This window comes from Peromyscus californicus, unplaced genomic scaffold (genome assembly GCF_007827085.1).
Source record: "Peromyscus californicus insignis strain IS unplaced genomic scaffold, ASM782708v3 Scaffold_4__1_contigs__length_199733344, whole genome shotgun sequence".
Lineage (NCBI taxonomy): Eukaryota > Metazoa > Chordata > Mammalia > Rodentia > Cricetidae > Peromyscus > Peromyscus californicus.
The window spans coordinates 82515877-82529953 of record NW_026294562.1 but is presented as its reverse complement, the minus strand read 5'-3'; the positions used below and the strand labels follow the sequence as shown (position 1 = coordinate 82529953).

General features: G+C 43.9%; 1 protein-coding gene across 1 annotated transcript in view; it reads right to left on the bottom strand.

Annotated features, from left to right (window-relative positions):
- Cdr2 (cerebellar degeneration related protein 2) overlaps positions 1 to 13730 on the bottom strand; it is a 30656-nt gene extending 16926 nt beyond the window's left edge. The window contains exons 1-2 of the mRNA XM_052712824.1: positions 13521 to 13730; positions 1784 to 1896 (exon numbers count right to left, since the gene is read on the bottom strand). Of these exons, the coding sequence (XP_052568784.1) occupies positions 1784 to 1896; positions 13521 to 13596 (189 nt within the window). The 5' untranslated portion in view covers positions 13597 to 13730. The remainder of the gene's footprint in view (positions 1 to 1783; positions 1897 to 13520) is intronic.
- Between the last annotated feature and the right edge of the window lie 347 nt (positions 13731 to 14077).

Below are 14077 nucleotides of genomic sequence, written 5' to 3'. Positions count from 1 at the left end.
TGTATACATAATAAATAAATAAATCTTAAAAAAAAAAAAAAAAAGAGATCACATCCTCGGCACCCACATAAAAAAGTTGGGCAAGGGGGACTGGAGAGATGGTTCATCAGTTCCCAGCACTCACCATCCCTAACTCCAGTATCAGGGGTCCTAGTGCCCTCCTCTGGTACCTAACAGGCATACAGCGCACTCACATATATGCAGGTAAAACATGCACAAACAGATGGAGGCATGGCCCACGCCTTTAATCCCAGCACTCAGGAGTCAGAGGCAGATAGAGCTTTGTGAGTTTGAGGCCAGCCTGGTCTACAGAGGGAGTTCCAGGACAGCCAGAGCTGTATAGTGAGACCCTGTCTCAAATCCCCACCCTCCAAACAATCAGTCTTTGGCATTCTTCATAATAAGTCAGAGTTTCAGGGATTTACCCTACTATTTTCACCAATTTACCAGTAATTCCTTACCCGTTCTGACAACTTCGTTCTAGGACAGTTTTTGAATTTAAATTTCTCTGGGTGATGAGCTAAGGGCTGACTTTTTGGTTCCCAATTGTGTTGCTTTTTTTTCCCTTTTAGACAGGGTTTCTCTGTGTAGCCCTGGCTGTCCTGGAACTCACTCTGTAGACCAGGCTGGTCTCAAGATATTCACCTACCTCAGCTTGAATGCTGAGGATTAAAGGTGTGCTTCACCACACCTGGCTTATTATTTTTCTAAATTAAAACAACAGTAACAAAAAATACAAAACAAAAACCCAAGGAACATTGTCCATCAACACTGAAAAGTTTAGTGCCGGGGAGTTGTAATTCAGTGGTAGAATGTGTATTCAGCATGTGCAATGACCAGCACCAAATGACACTGAAGAAAAAAAGAGTTTAAAATTTGTCCAAGTCATTCCACTAATGTGAAGTTCAAACAGGGGTTTATCTAGGGCGTCTGGGGGAGATGCTGGTTCTTGGGGTGGTGACTGCTGATAACGTTTTCACACCTTATCTCAGTGTTGGCTACATGGATATGTTTACTTCATAGAAATTCACAGTGGCTGAGGCAGGAGGACTGCAGGTCTGAAACCCACCTGGATTACAGAACAAGACTGTCCCAAACAAACAAATGAACAAGAATTTAAATTATTTGAGTGGCACAGCAGTTTAAACACACTATAAAATCAGATACTGTGTGAGAACAAAACTTCTTCCCCAATTCTAAATTTGAAATAGTGCTTGATAGTTGGAGAGAGGGAAGTGCCACCAAGGAAGAGCACACAGGGACGTCAACAGCGCGGGTGGTTCTCTTCACTGAGCATGGGCTATGTAGTATACCTTACATATTGCATAACTAATTTTTAAAAGAAAAACTCAAAAGACTAAGTACAGCTTCATTTTACTTTACATACTGGCAAATACTAGATTATTTCTTCTATATTTACTAAAAGTAAAGAGAAAACTTTTGTTTGTTTTGAGACAGGGTTTCTCTGTGTAGCCCTGGCTGGCTTGGAACACACTCTGTAAATCAGGCTGGCCTTGAACTCAGAGATCTGCCTCTGCCTCTGCCTCCCAAGTGCTGGGATTAAAGGTGTGTTCTACCATGCCTGGCTAGAAAACTTTTTTTAAATCAGAGCTGATTTACATACTAGGAAAATGTAAAGAAAGTATACATCATCTTTGGTGGTTCATTTTCTCAAAAAACACTACTTAGAAATTGAATCCTGTTATTTTAGTAGTATATAACTGGTTCCACAGCAAAGTGTCACACATCAGAGAGGATGTGACCCTCTCACTGAGTCAATTACCTCAATTTCCTGTAACTGCTCCTGATTGGTTGTGTACATCTGCTGAAGAGAATCCTCCAACTCTGTGTTCCGATCCAGCAGCGTCTTTCCCAGTTCAGCAGCAAGCTGGAGATCTAGCACAACAAACATCTTAGAATGCGGCAAGTATGAGCTCACATCGACGTTTTACATAACCCAGCTCTTAAAATAAACAAGGCAAGTCCCAACACACGCGAGGCAGATCCCAGTGGAATGAAGAACGGCCTAGAAGGAACTGTGAGTTCTACCTGAAATTCAGAATTGGGGTCAGCTAGCAGGTGAAGCACTCGTTCATGCACCCTAGTCAGACATAAAGACAGCAGTCTGCTTTAGAGAGATGTGGGCATTAGTTCAGGAATGACCATTCAGTAAAACAGTTTTAAAATCATCATTTGGTAATAGACATATTCAAATCCTGACATTGAGATGGATCCTTGAGCCAAAGCACAGGCAGGCCTCTCAGCAGCCTCTAAAATTCCCATCAAGCTGCTGTGAACACAACTGTCAAAGTTTTTGTCTGTATTTTTCCCCCCAAGACAGGGTTTCTCTGTCTAGCTGTAGCTGTCCTGGAGCTTGCTCTGTAGACCAGGCTGGCCTCGAACTCACAGAGATCCGCCTGCCTCTGCCTCCCGAGTGCTGGGATTAAAGGCGTGCGCCACCACTCTCAGCTATATCTGGAGTCCTTAATTTATTTTTTTTTTTTATTCATGTGTGTCTGCCTATGTGAGTTTGTGTACCACTGAAGGTCAGAAGCAGGCATTAGATCCCCTGGAACTGGAGTTACAAGTCATTAGGCCCCTCAGATTTGTTCCTCTTCACAGTGTAGCCACACTAGATACATCTTTTGTTTATACTATCACTTGTCTTTCTTTTTTTTTTTTTTCTTTTTCGAGACAGGGTTTCTCTGTGTAGTTTTGGTGCCTGTCCTGGACTAGCTCTGTAGACCAGGCTGGCCTCGAACTCACAGAGATCCGCCTGCCTCTGCCTCCCAACTGCTGGGATTAAAGGTGTGCGCCACCACCGCCCGGCTACTATCACTCGTCTTTAATGGTGTACTGGAGCTAGGTGGCTGAGCTTAGCTTGCAGGTGTTGCCAGAGTCCAAGCTTTTACTTTAAAAATTCCAGCAATTACAGTGACACAGGAAATTGAAATAATTAACTGTGTAGCACATTTTATGGGCCAGCCCTATGATACAGTGGGAAATGGGATGACCTCTGGGCAGGACGGTATAAGGTCCAGTTCTGACTAACATTTTCTATAACCGTGATTTTAACTGTTTTCATTTTTGTTATTTTTAATTGTGTGTGTTTCTGTCTCTCTCTGTGTGTAGGTATGTGAAATGAGTGTAGGTGCCCACAGAAGCCAGAGCTGGAATTACAGGTGGTTGTAAGTTGCCTCATGTGGGTGCTGGGAACTGAACTTGGGCCCTCTGCGGGAACAGTACATTCTCTTAACTGCTAAGCCATCTTTCCAGTCCCCCATATGGCAATTTTAAAGGTCCCTACTCCTAACTGTCTTATTTGGAGAAGTGACTACTCTGTTAATATCAGATTGTAGCAATCAAATGAAATAATAGAAGTTCTTCCCAAACTAAGTTGCAATACACAAAGTGTTTCTAGCAGGCACTGGTTTAGATGCCATTAGATGTCTGCTGCTGGGCACTATTCTAAACTCGGGCTACAGAATACTACACAGAACAGGTGAAGGTCTGGCTTTGTTGACTTTCCTAGGCTACTAGGGAAGCTAGGCAGCACATAAGCACTAATGTTCAAACATGATAGCACCATCACCACCAGATGCTGCTTTGACGACTATATTCACAGATGCTCACATATATATTCAGTAGTATCAGATTATGTTTTAGGCATTGGGGATTATAAAGAATTCAGATTTTAAAAAATGTTCTGCCTTCTTGGAGCTTATAGTCTATGGGGAGAAAGCCACAGGATAGAATATATAACAGAACAGCAGCTCCTTCAGAGATCACGGAAAGCAAGGAAGATGTATGGAGGAGTGTAGATGTGAGAGGCTGAGCCACAGGCGACATGGCAGTAAAGATGTGAAGACACTGAGGAAGTGGACATCTGCAGGAAGAGAACTCCAGGCAGAGACAAAGCAAGTGCAAAGTCCCCAGGAGGAATCACAAGGGGAGCTATTAAGGAGGCCAATGAGACTGGAGCGGAATGGGACATAGAGAGTAAGTCAGAGGGACTCCAACGACGGCAGCTTGGAGAGGACTAAACCAGAGACACATGACATTGCCTTTTACTCCACAGTAGGTGGAGAGAACAGAGAGGCTTGGCAGGGTCATTCTGGCTGTCTGCCGTATGAACACCCTGAATGGGACAAAGACAGAGCAGAGTGATAAGATACTGTAATCGTCTGAGAGAAAGAATGGCGGCTTGGACCAGACGCTGGAGATGGAGAAAAGGAACAGACTTCAACATGACTTGAAAGTAAAAGCTGTAAGGATTTGTTGATTAATTTGATACTGACTATAAGGGAGGAAAAGTTAAATTATGTAAGGAGGAATCTAATTTTAGCTATGGCTTGAAAGATGGGAAGTCATCATGGGACAGCCAGGAAATAACTCATCATATTCTACAATCTGGCAAGTAGCTAATAAGAAGAAAGCAAGAAAAGAGAGTGGAGTGAGTTGAAATGGGAGAAGCAGGCAAAGAGCAACCATGTAAGACGTTACCGCCATGGCAGAGAAATTCTGAATTGTATTCTATGGCAAGTCACTTCAGCTACTGGAACACAAATATGTATCATAAAAAACCCACATGATTTTAAGCTTAATTTTTAAAGGTTGACAAATAAGATTTAACATCAACCCATTAAACATCTAACCATCCCTATTGGCAGTAAAAGTTAACCTAGAATAAATGGTAATAAAAAACCAACAAACTTCATTATATAGTAATGCCCACCCAACAACATAATTAGTATTGTGCTGGGTTGGTTTTCCTCACCAAGGAAAACAAAACAAAACACCAAAAGCAACAAAACCCACTATATACCAGTCCAGCTCAGCTCAAAAACAATACACATGTATATGTATATGTATACACATATACACTTTTTTTCATACAATTTATCTTGATTATGTTTCTTTCCTTCCCCAACTTCTTCCAGATCCTCTCCAGAACTGGAGAGAAAGCTAAAGGAGGAAATATGGGAGGGACAACTAACACTAAAGGCCATTTGAAAAGCCATGGAAACCTACCACTGTAGAAGCTTAGGTGTGTGTGTGTGTGTGTGTGTGTGTGTGTGTGTGTGTGTGTGCATGCACACACAAATATATATACAAATATATACATAAATGAAAGGAATCTAAACAGTCACCGAATAATAGGGGAGCCAATGCCCCAACTAGACATCTTATGCCACCAAGTAAAACCTCCAGTGCCAGGCTTGGGTTTCATCTTGTTGAGTAATGGCCAAAGGGGTTCCCCAGAAGCCTCAAAACATCACAGCCTAGTGGTTGCTCTCCACAACCTAATGGTAAGGAACTATTGCTGAAGGCAGTTACGTCAATGAAAGCGCAAACAGAGCTGATCCTTAACTAGAAGTTCCGTTCCACTCCGACTGACTAGTGTCCATGGTGCTGGCACGTACTTTGGACATTACTTATCACCCAGCTACAACAGTGACCTGTCTGCACGACAGACTGGTACAATAGTGGCACAAATGTTACGGGACTAGCCAACCACTTTTCTGACTGGATTTAAGGCCCATTCGACGAGCTGGAACCCATACCTGACACTGCTTAAGTGGCCAAGAACCTGAGACTAGACGGGCCATGGCCTAAGGGAAGCTTCCTATGTTCTTTTTTCTTGAGAGGAAGGTCCCACTGTTGACCAGGCTGACCTCTCATTCACAACCCTCTTGCCCATCCTGCCAAGCAGCCAAGATTATACTACTTGTGCCATACATCCAGCATACTCACCTTACATATTTTTCACTATTTTAAAATGAAACAGTATTGACAGTTGCTAAAATATATTCTCTGATGAATTTTAACAATATTAAAATATATATTACCGTTATTACATTAAGGCCAGTAAAGAAGCCAATCAAATGCTATCTTGTATTCATAAGCTAAATAGAACCTTCACCAACAACTCAAAGCATTTAAGAGGTATTAATCTTGGTATGTTTTTATATGATACAAAACCTAGTTTTTCAGATGAGACAACCTGAAGCACAAAACTATTAAAGTATCAATAAACTGCACATGGTGAATCACACACAGGCAAGGCAGAAACTATAGTCAGCAGGTTCTAACTCACATCACTGGACTCCCAATCATCTACATCTGCGTAATGTTGTCTTCTCCCATCGCTGGAGCCTTGTACACACAAGGCAAGTGTTCTGAAATAACATCCCTAACCACCTCCCCTCCAACCCCTCATATATAGTCTCACCACGTAACTTCGGTCTTAGACTCCATCTTTCTGTCTTACATTGTCAGTGCTACAATAACAGGCATGTGCCCCCACCTGGATGTGAAGTAGGTTGTTTTTTTCCCTTCTTCAGTGCTGAGGCTCAAACCTAGGGCTTTGTACATTCTAAGCAAGCACTCAACCATTGAACTAAATCCTCAAACCCATGTCTGTGTAGTTTGAAGGCTGAAGAAAGTAATGTCCACACACTACTTCAAGGAGGAGATCACAAAGCTCCCTAATGGGAGGCTTTAATCACTTGCAAGTGACAGCAAGGAGAAGTGAAAAGTTCAGTTATCTGGGTATTTGTGGCCAGCTTGCCCAGTGCAAGAACATCCACACCCAGCCAAGTGACGGTCTTTTTTTCCATGGAATGAAAAAGCTATAATTGGACATGGTGAAGAACACCTGTAATCCCATCACTCTGGAGGCAGAGACAGGAGGATTGCGACACATTCGAAGATAGCCTTAGTCTACACACAGCAAGTTCCCAGCCAGCCAGGATTGTGCATTGAGACCTTGTCTCAAAATCAAAACAAGAACAAAAAAGAAGTACATTCACTGTGTGTGAGTGGCAGTGCATGCCTTTAATCCCAGCACGGAGGCAGAGGCAGGTAGTAGATCTCAGTGAGTCTGAGGATAGTCTGGTCTACATATGTGTTCCAATCCAGCCAGGGCTACATGGTAAGGCTTGACTCGAAACAAACAAACAGGGGCAGATCTCTGTGAGTTCAAGACAGCCAGGGCTATTTAAAGAGACCCTGTCTCAAAAAAAAAAAAAAATCAAAACATCAAAAAACTCAAACAAAATAAAACACTACATATGGCTAATGGTGCAATAAATATTTCTACTCATAGCATATATGTACATAGCATAGCCCACATAGAAACCATCACACTATTAAAAACATTCGGGGGCTGGAAGATGACTCAGTGGTTTAGAGCACATGTTGCTCTTGCAGAGGACCCAGATCCAATTCCCAGCACCTACATGGTGGCTGACAACCATCCATAATTCCACTCCAGGGATCCAACTACCTCTTCTGGCCTCCATAGGCACTAGGCATACATACAGTGCACATACATGCAAGCAAAACATCCATACATAGAAAATAAATTAATCTAAAACAACAAAACAAAACTGAAGACACCCCAACAAAGACACAGCATTAAAGCATCAACATCTCCTAAATACTACCTAAGCCTTTCCTCAGGCCTGCTCTAAAGTGATACTACCTCACTGGGACAGTTCAGAAACTAACCAACAATGTTCTTAACTAGCAATTAACACGAACTGACACAGATACATAAAACCATGCATGTATGTGTGTATGTATATATGTATGTATGTATGTGTGTATGTAATAAAGGAGTAAGCAAAACTGTCTAGAGGAACAACAGGGACCGATGAGAGGCGGGCAAGAACCAAAGGGTAGACAGGAAATATGGAGGGAATATTTTCGTTATGCATTATATACTTATATGAGAGTGTCTGTAAATAACACAGTACCATACACAATGAATACACGTAATGGAAACTACAAAAATCACAAAATAAAAACCAATTCTCACAAAATAAAGGCTAATTCTCACTTATTTCAAAAAATAAAAGCAAACTAAGCCAAGTGAACCTACAACATTTGTGCTGAAATGTCTTCAGGAACCAGACTTCCCGAGTTCCTCGGGCACTTCCACTCAGCTCTGAACTGCTTATGCCACCAACAGCCAGCAGTGTGCTTCCGGCTTCTGCAGAGGTCGGATATGGCCTGTTTTTGTTTGCTTGTTTGTTTCCCTTTAGTCAACAGCAAGTAAACAAGAATTTGAGACTCATCCTTATCTCAACCCTTAGTTCCAGTCAAAGAGAATCCCCACCAGGCTCAGCAACCTGAAGCTGCAGTCTCTTGAATATTTCATGAAATGTTTAAAATTCTAGCAAGTCAGAGCTTAACTACAAGACAGCACCTGTGAAGTCACACTGTCTAATAGGACATTACTTCATCTGTCAGTGTAAAGACAACGGACTGTTTCAGTCTTTAAAAAAGCGTCATTTCCTGTCGTGCAGCATCTGGCCTCTATAACCAAAAAGAGCCAAAGAATGGCAGGAAACCCAAGAAGCATTTCTAAGTAATTGGTGGAGGGAACAAGAGAATGTTGAACATCCTTTAATTTTTTAATTACAACACAAAAGGAAACGAAACCATATAGTTCCAAGGCGTTGCACACCTGTTTCTCTCTCTATTACAATAAGGATTTCCACTGTCTTTTCTAAATCCTACTGAACTGGCCTGGCTTAGGCAGTCACTATAAATATCATAGATTTACAATGCATCAGTGCTCTACATGTTTGATATTCTTTTATTAATCAGTCTTGGCAGGTAATTTTTTTTTTTTCTTTAATGTTAGGGAATCAATCGCAGAACCTCATACACAATAAGCAAGGGCTCAACCACTGAGTCACATCCTTAGCCCTAATATGTTCTACTTTCACAATGTAGGCTGTTAGCTTTAAACAGATTTCACTCAGCCCTCTACTTGGACCAAAACATTAGCAAGAGTACCTGATTTTTTTTTTTAAAAGATCTTTCTTCCAGAACTTATTACATTCTTCTCATTTTACTTGTTTCTTAAACATGAACAAACAAACAAAAAAAGCAGAGGACAGCATTTTATTAGTTGTAATCTACAGCAGTAATTCAGTAACACGAAGGCTGGAAGCTTTTCCTATTACAAAGTCAGATGCGTCATCTGGTGACGTTTCTGTTCAATATCTGTTGCCAACATTGCTATAATTGAGAACACACACTCACACACACACCACCTCAACATAAACATCAAGAAAAAGGATGGTGTCAGTTTTAATGACCCTCTAAACAATGACGCAGCAATTAAACGCACATTAGGAATTCGGAGATGAGCTCATCCTGAAATTTAGAAAGATGCACTCATCTTGCAAAGGAATTTCAGGATTCCTTTAAACTACGACTTCATTCGGTGATCTATCCGCCTGCACCCCGAATCCTCATTCTAATGCCTGCACCGCTCCACAAGTGACAAGTGTAATGGCAGCTGGTCTAGAGGAAAACCAGTCTTTGAAGCCTTTCCACTGTGCTCTTGGAGCACATTTCAAAGCAAGGGCCATCATTACCTACACAGAAGGTTCCTGCTGTCCCAGAAAAGACCGTGCCCAGAGATTACTGTCAGTGTTCTTAGTGTGCCAACGCAGCCTTCTAACAAAAGTCTCTTCGTCAAAGCATTCCTGTGTCTGCGCAGCTCTACACGTAACAAGATATGAATAGGAGACCAGAGTTGACTGAGGTTAGAATGTTTTCGTTATTTTAACTTGAATAGAAAGGAAGCTAACAAACGTTGACACAGTTTATCTACTTAGATAATGGCATCCATTAATAAATTAAAAAAAAAAAAAGGATAGTCCTAAGGCTTCAGAGAATTTTTTTTTTTTTAAAGACAGATTCTCACTATTACAGCCTTGGCTGGCCTGGAGCTTGCTTTGTATCCCAGGCTGGCCTCGAACTCACAGAGATCCACCTGGAAAGGTGTGTACCATCAAACCTGCCACTGTGCTCTGCTGGAAAAATTTTTTTTTAATTGTTTTATTTAGCAGGCCATGGGGCTGGAGAGATGGCTCAGAGGTTAAGAGCACTTGCAGAGGACCTAGTTCAGTACCCAGAGATCACACAGTGGCTCACAACTGCCTGTAACTCCAGTTCCAGGGGTTCAGACATCATCTTCTAGCCGCCTCGGGCACAACTCACACGTAGCATACATACATACATGCAGGCAAACATATACATAAAGTAAAAATAAATTTGCTTAGAGGGCAAAGGCACTTGCTTTCCAAGCCTGGGATCAGAGTTTGATCCTGGGAAGCCATGCAAAGGCAGTAGAGACCTGCCTCTACACATGTACATGGCATGCACCTCCTCTCCAACACACAGTAAGTAACACATTGAAGAAGAGAAAGTAGGCATGGTAATCTAATCGTTCAGCAGACTGAGGCAGGAAGATTGCCATGAGTTTGAGACCAGCCTGGGTTACACACCAAGATCCTATCTCAGAAAGTAAATAAGAACTGGTAAGATGGCTTAGTGTGGTAAGAGCACTGGCCATTAAACCTGATAAACTGAGTTAAATTCCCAGGACCCATAAGGCAGAATGAGAGAACTGACTTACAAGTCTCTCTGACCTCCATATACATTCCATGGTACGTCCCACCACCCCTCACCCCAAATAAAGCTAGGCTCTATGGCTTACACATTTAAGCTCGATGGGAAGTTGAGTGTGCTGGCTAGTTTTATGTCAATTTGACAGAGTTATCAGAGAGGAGGGAACCAAAATTGAGAAAATACCTCAGTAGGATAAGGCTGTACACAATCCTGTAGGGCATTTTCTTAATTAGTGATTGGTGGAGGAGGGGCCCAATGTGGGTGGGGCCACCCCTGTGCTGGTGGTCCTGGGTTCTATAAGAAAGCAAGCTGAGGAAGCTAGGCAGAACACCCCCCATGGCCTCCGCATCAGCTCCTGTCTCCAGGATCCAGCCCTGCTTGAGTTCCTGTCCTGAATTCCTTCGTGATGGGCTATTGTCAAAGTGTAAGCCAAAAAACCCTTTCCTCCTTAACTTATTTTGGTCATGGTGTTTCATAGCAATCATAACCCTAACTAGGACAGTGAAGCAGAAGGACTTCGTGAGTTCAAAGCCAGCTTGGGCGACGGAGTAAGAACCTATCAAACAAGTCTTAAAATCGTTTGTAAGGTGTTTTAGGCCATCGATGCAATACAAATCTACCTAAGTTAATAATGAAGATGATAAAGAACACAAGATAAAAGCCGACTCGAGCTCCTTAATCTACCAAAGGGACAGGGCTGGTCCCAAACGACTTAGCAGCAAATGCTGAGGGTCTACATTTGCTAACATCTCCAGATGTCTCTACTGCATGGATTCACGAATGCACCCCCGTGAGTGCGGCTCTACCTTTCTAACAGACAGCTGGCTAGGACAGTGGGCTACTGCCTACATGAACGCCTAGTATACAGAAAACAATATGTTCTTGAGAAACAGTTGTAAACTCTGTTTAAAGTTTAGTTCTAGGCTGGCTCAGGGGTACATTGCTTGCCTAGCATGCACTGAGGCCCTGGGATCAAACCCAGCACACCAAATGCACAAAACTGTTTAACATATAAGTTAGCAACATTGAAAATACGCTCAAAAGAGCAGCCATCATTCTTTCAGGGGCATACTGACAAGTTAACAGTTGGGATTTCACATCTTCCATTTGTACTCTAAATGGCTATTTATGATACAGACGCTATGGCAAAGTCCACTGTGATAACAGATGTAAAAGCCTTTGGAGAGTATAGAGGAAATTCCAAGTGGAAATTGATAGTAAATAAGCTCAGAGGTTAGGATTTGTTAAACTTGAAGATGTGACAACCTCATTTTGATCAGAAGTTAAGAATCCCACATACACAGCCCCAAACGTGTTTTGTTTACTGCTCAGTAGTCTGAGATAGTGCAACTGGTTGTCCTGATAACCTCCTGGGGAGGTGGGTTTGGTTGTTAGGTGGACTAGGGCACTGGATAGAGGACAGCCGTGAAAACAGTAATCCTGTGTGAGAGAGAGCTTCAGTTCAGGTCAACAAATATTAATTCAAGTTTCTATTTTGAAGTGTAATATATGATGCTAGATATGGAAGAGACCAACCTGCCCTTCAAGATTTTGGCTGCTTCTTAAATATGGCAAAGAAAAATCTCTTACTTGGATTACATGAATTGCTTTCACATAGTAAAATGTTGCAATCACACAGTGATTGCTTCAGTCCTGAAGTATCAAAGTAGGTCATCAATCCTTATGGGGCCAATCTGAAATAGGCTAAATGTATGACCAATCTGTCTTCCGGACATGGAGAAATGTGATGGCAAATCGGCATTGAAACTGCTAGGTAGCTTCAATTATAGAAGTACAGGGATCCATTTGGGCTTAAGTCGTTGCACATTAAGGGATCAAGACAGACAAATAAATAACAAACAAATTACCACCTCTCCAAAGAGGTACTTGTTTTCTTTTTCTAAGTACAGGTCATTCAAGACCACATTTTCCTTTTACTGTCACATTCAGTGGAATTGTGAACAAGCAGCAGTGTTTAATAGCCAACTCCAAGAGATATTAATTTTCACTACAAGTTTAAAGTGGAAATAATTATATAGAATAGAACAAACAGGATGCTTGAAAGAATTACTGAAGATCACTCTGCATGGTGGTTAAGAATGTTTGCTCTGGAGTCTGCAGTGAAAACCTAGTTTCCACAATAGTATCTCCTTGAGCCAGAGGTAACCTATGGCAACACTTGATGTTATCGGGAGAATTAAAGGCGCCTATCTGTGTGTTAAGAGTCTATCAGTGTCCTCAAGTGCAAAATCTTGCTACGAATGTGCAAGTAAATGTGCCATTGGCTTCAGACTGAGGGCACTCTTGAGACTGTTCTCTGGAGATGCCGCAATCAAGAAAACCAAGGCAGAATAATTTTTAATTGAAAGCCGGAATGCAAGAAGTAGAAAAAAAAGGGCATGATAGAACTCTTCTCAAATAATTTCACTTGGCATTCGATGAACGGCGCCTAAGTAATAAAGCAGTCTGACATCCAACTGAGTAAGTTATAAATTGGGATGCTAATGTCTGTCTGAACAGTGTCTACAGGCTCCTCATCCCGAGTGTGTGGGATCAAAAATACTCGCTCCCATATTCGGCTTTAGGGACTCCACTTTAACTCTTTTAGCCCCTGCTTTCTGGAAAACGGGATAACAAAACATTATTCTCACAGAGTGATGGCGCGGGTACCGCACAGCAGTACTGCCCCCCCACCACCTGCAGCGGCTTGCAGACTCTGCGGGCCAAGAAAAGCGCATGAGGGCAGGCAGGGTAGCAGGACCCGGAGCCGAGTCAGCAGCCTGCTTCTAGCGCGGGGTACGCTGGTTCACCCCTGCCCACCTCAGAGGTCCCCGAAGGAGACAGATCCGCTCATCCCCCGAAAGCTCTTTCTTTAAGCGCCAAGCATCAGCCAGTGTTGCGCATTCGCAGGGCCGTGGGCCCCCGCGCTTGCTCCCGGCGGCCGGGATGGGCGGATCCGCTGCCAGGTGAGCGCGAGGAGTCCCCGGCCGCGCATCCCAGACCACCACCCCAAGGAACTTTCTAGCACTTTCCACACCTGCCGCCTCCCGGGCCCCCACCCCCAATGCCGGCGACCTCGCCCTCACCTTGCTGGAGGTCCCGGTGGTCATACCACGGCTCATCCTCCATCTCAAACTCCTCCACCAGGTTATCTGCCAGCATGTCGCCGGGGACGTCCGGGGGCAGCGGGCTCTGCCGCCGCCGTGCCGCCTCGGCCGCTGCCCCGGGCTGTCCCCCGGCCCCTCCGCCCTCAGCCAGAGCCGCCCTCGGGCGGGACGCGCCGGCCCCGCCGCCGCCGCCGCCCCGCGTCCGCCTCGCGCCGCCCAACGGCCAGCGCCCTAGCGAGCGCACCCCGGGAGGCGCCCGGAGCCGGCTCCTCAAGCCCGCTGCCCGGCCCAACGTGGCACTTTGGCAGAGCCCTCCCAGGCCGGGGAGACGATTCAAACCCGGGCGGCGCCTTGACCAATTGCGAATGGGCCCCCGGCAGAGCGACAGCGACTTCGGCCAATAGCATCTCAAAGAAGGTCGCGGGCCCGAGTGTCATTGGCCAATAGAGGCGCAGGACGGAACAAAGGAGGCGGGTAAAGGCGGAGAGGGTGCGGCCGGCAGCCCCGCCCCTTTTGTCAGCGTTGCGTCTTCTCAG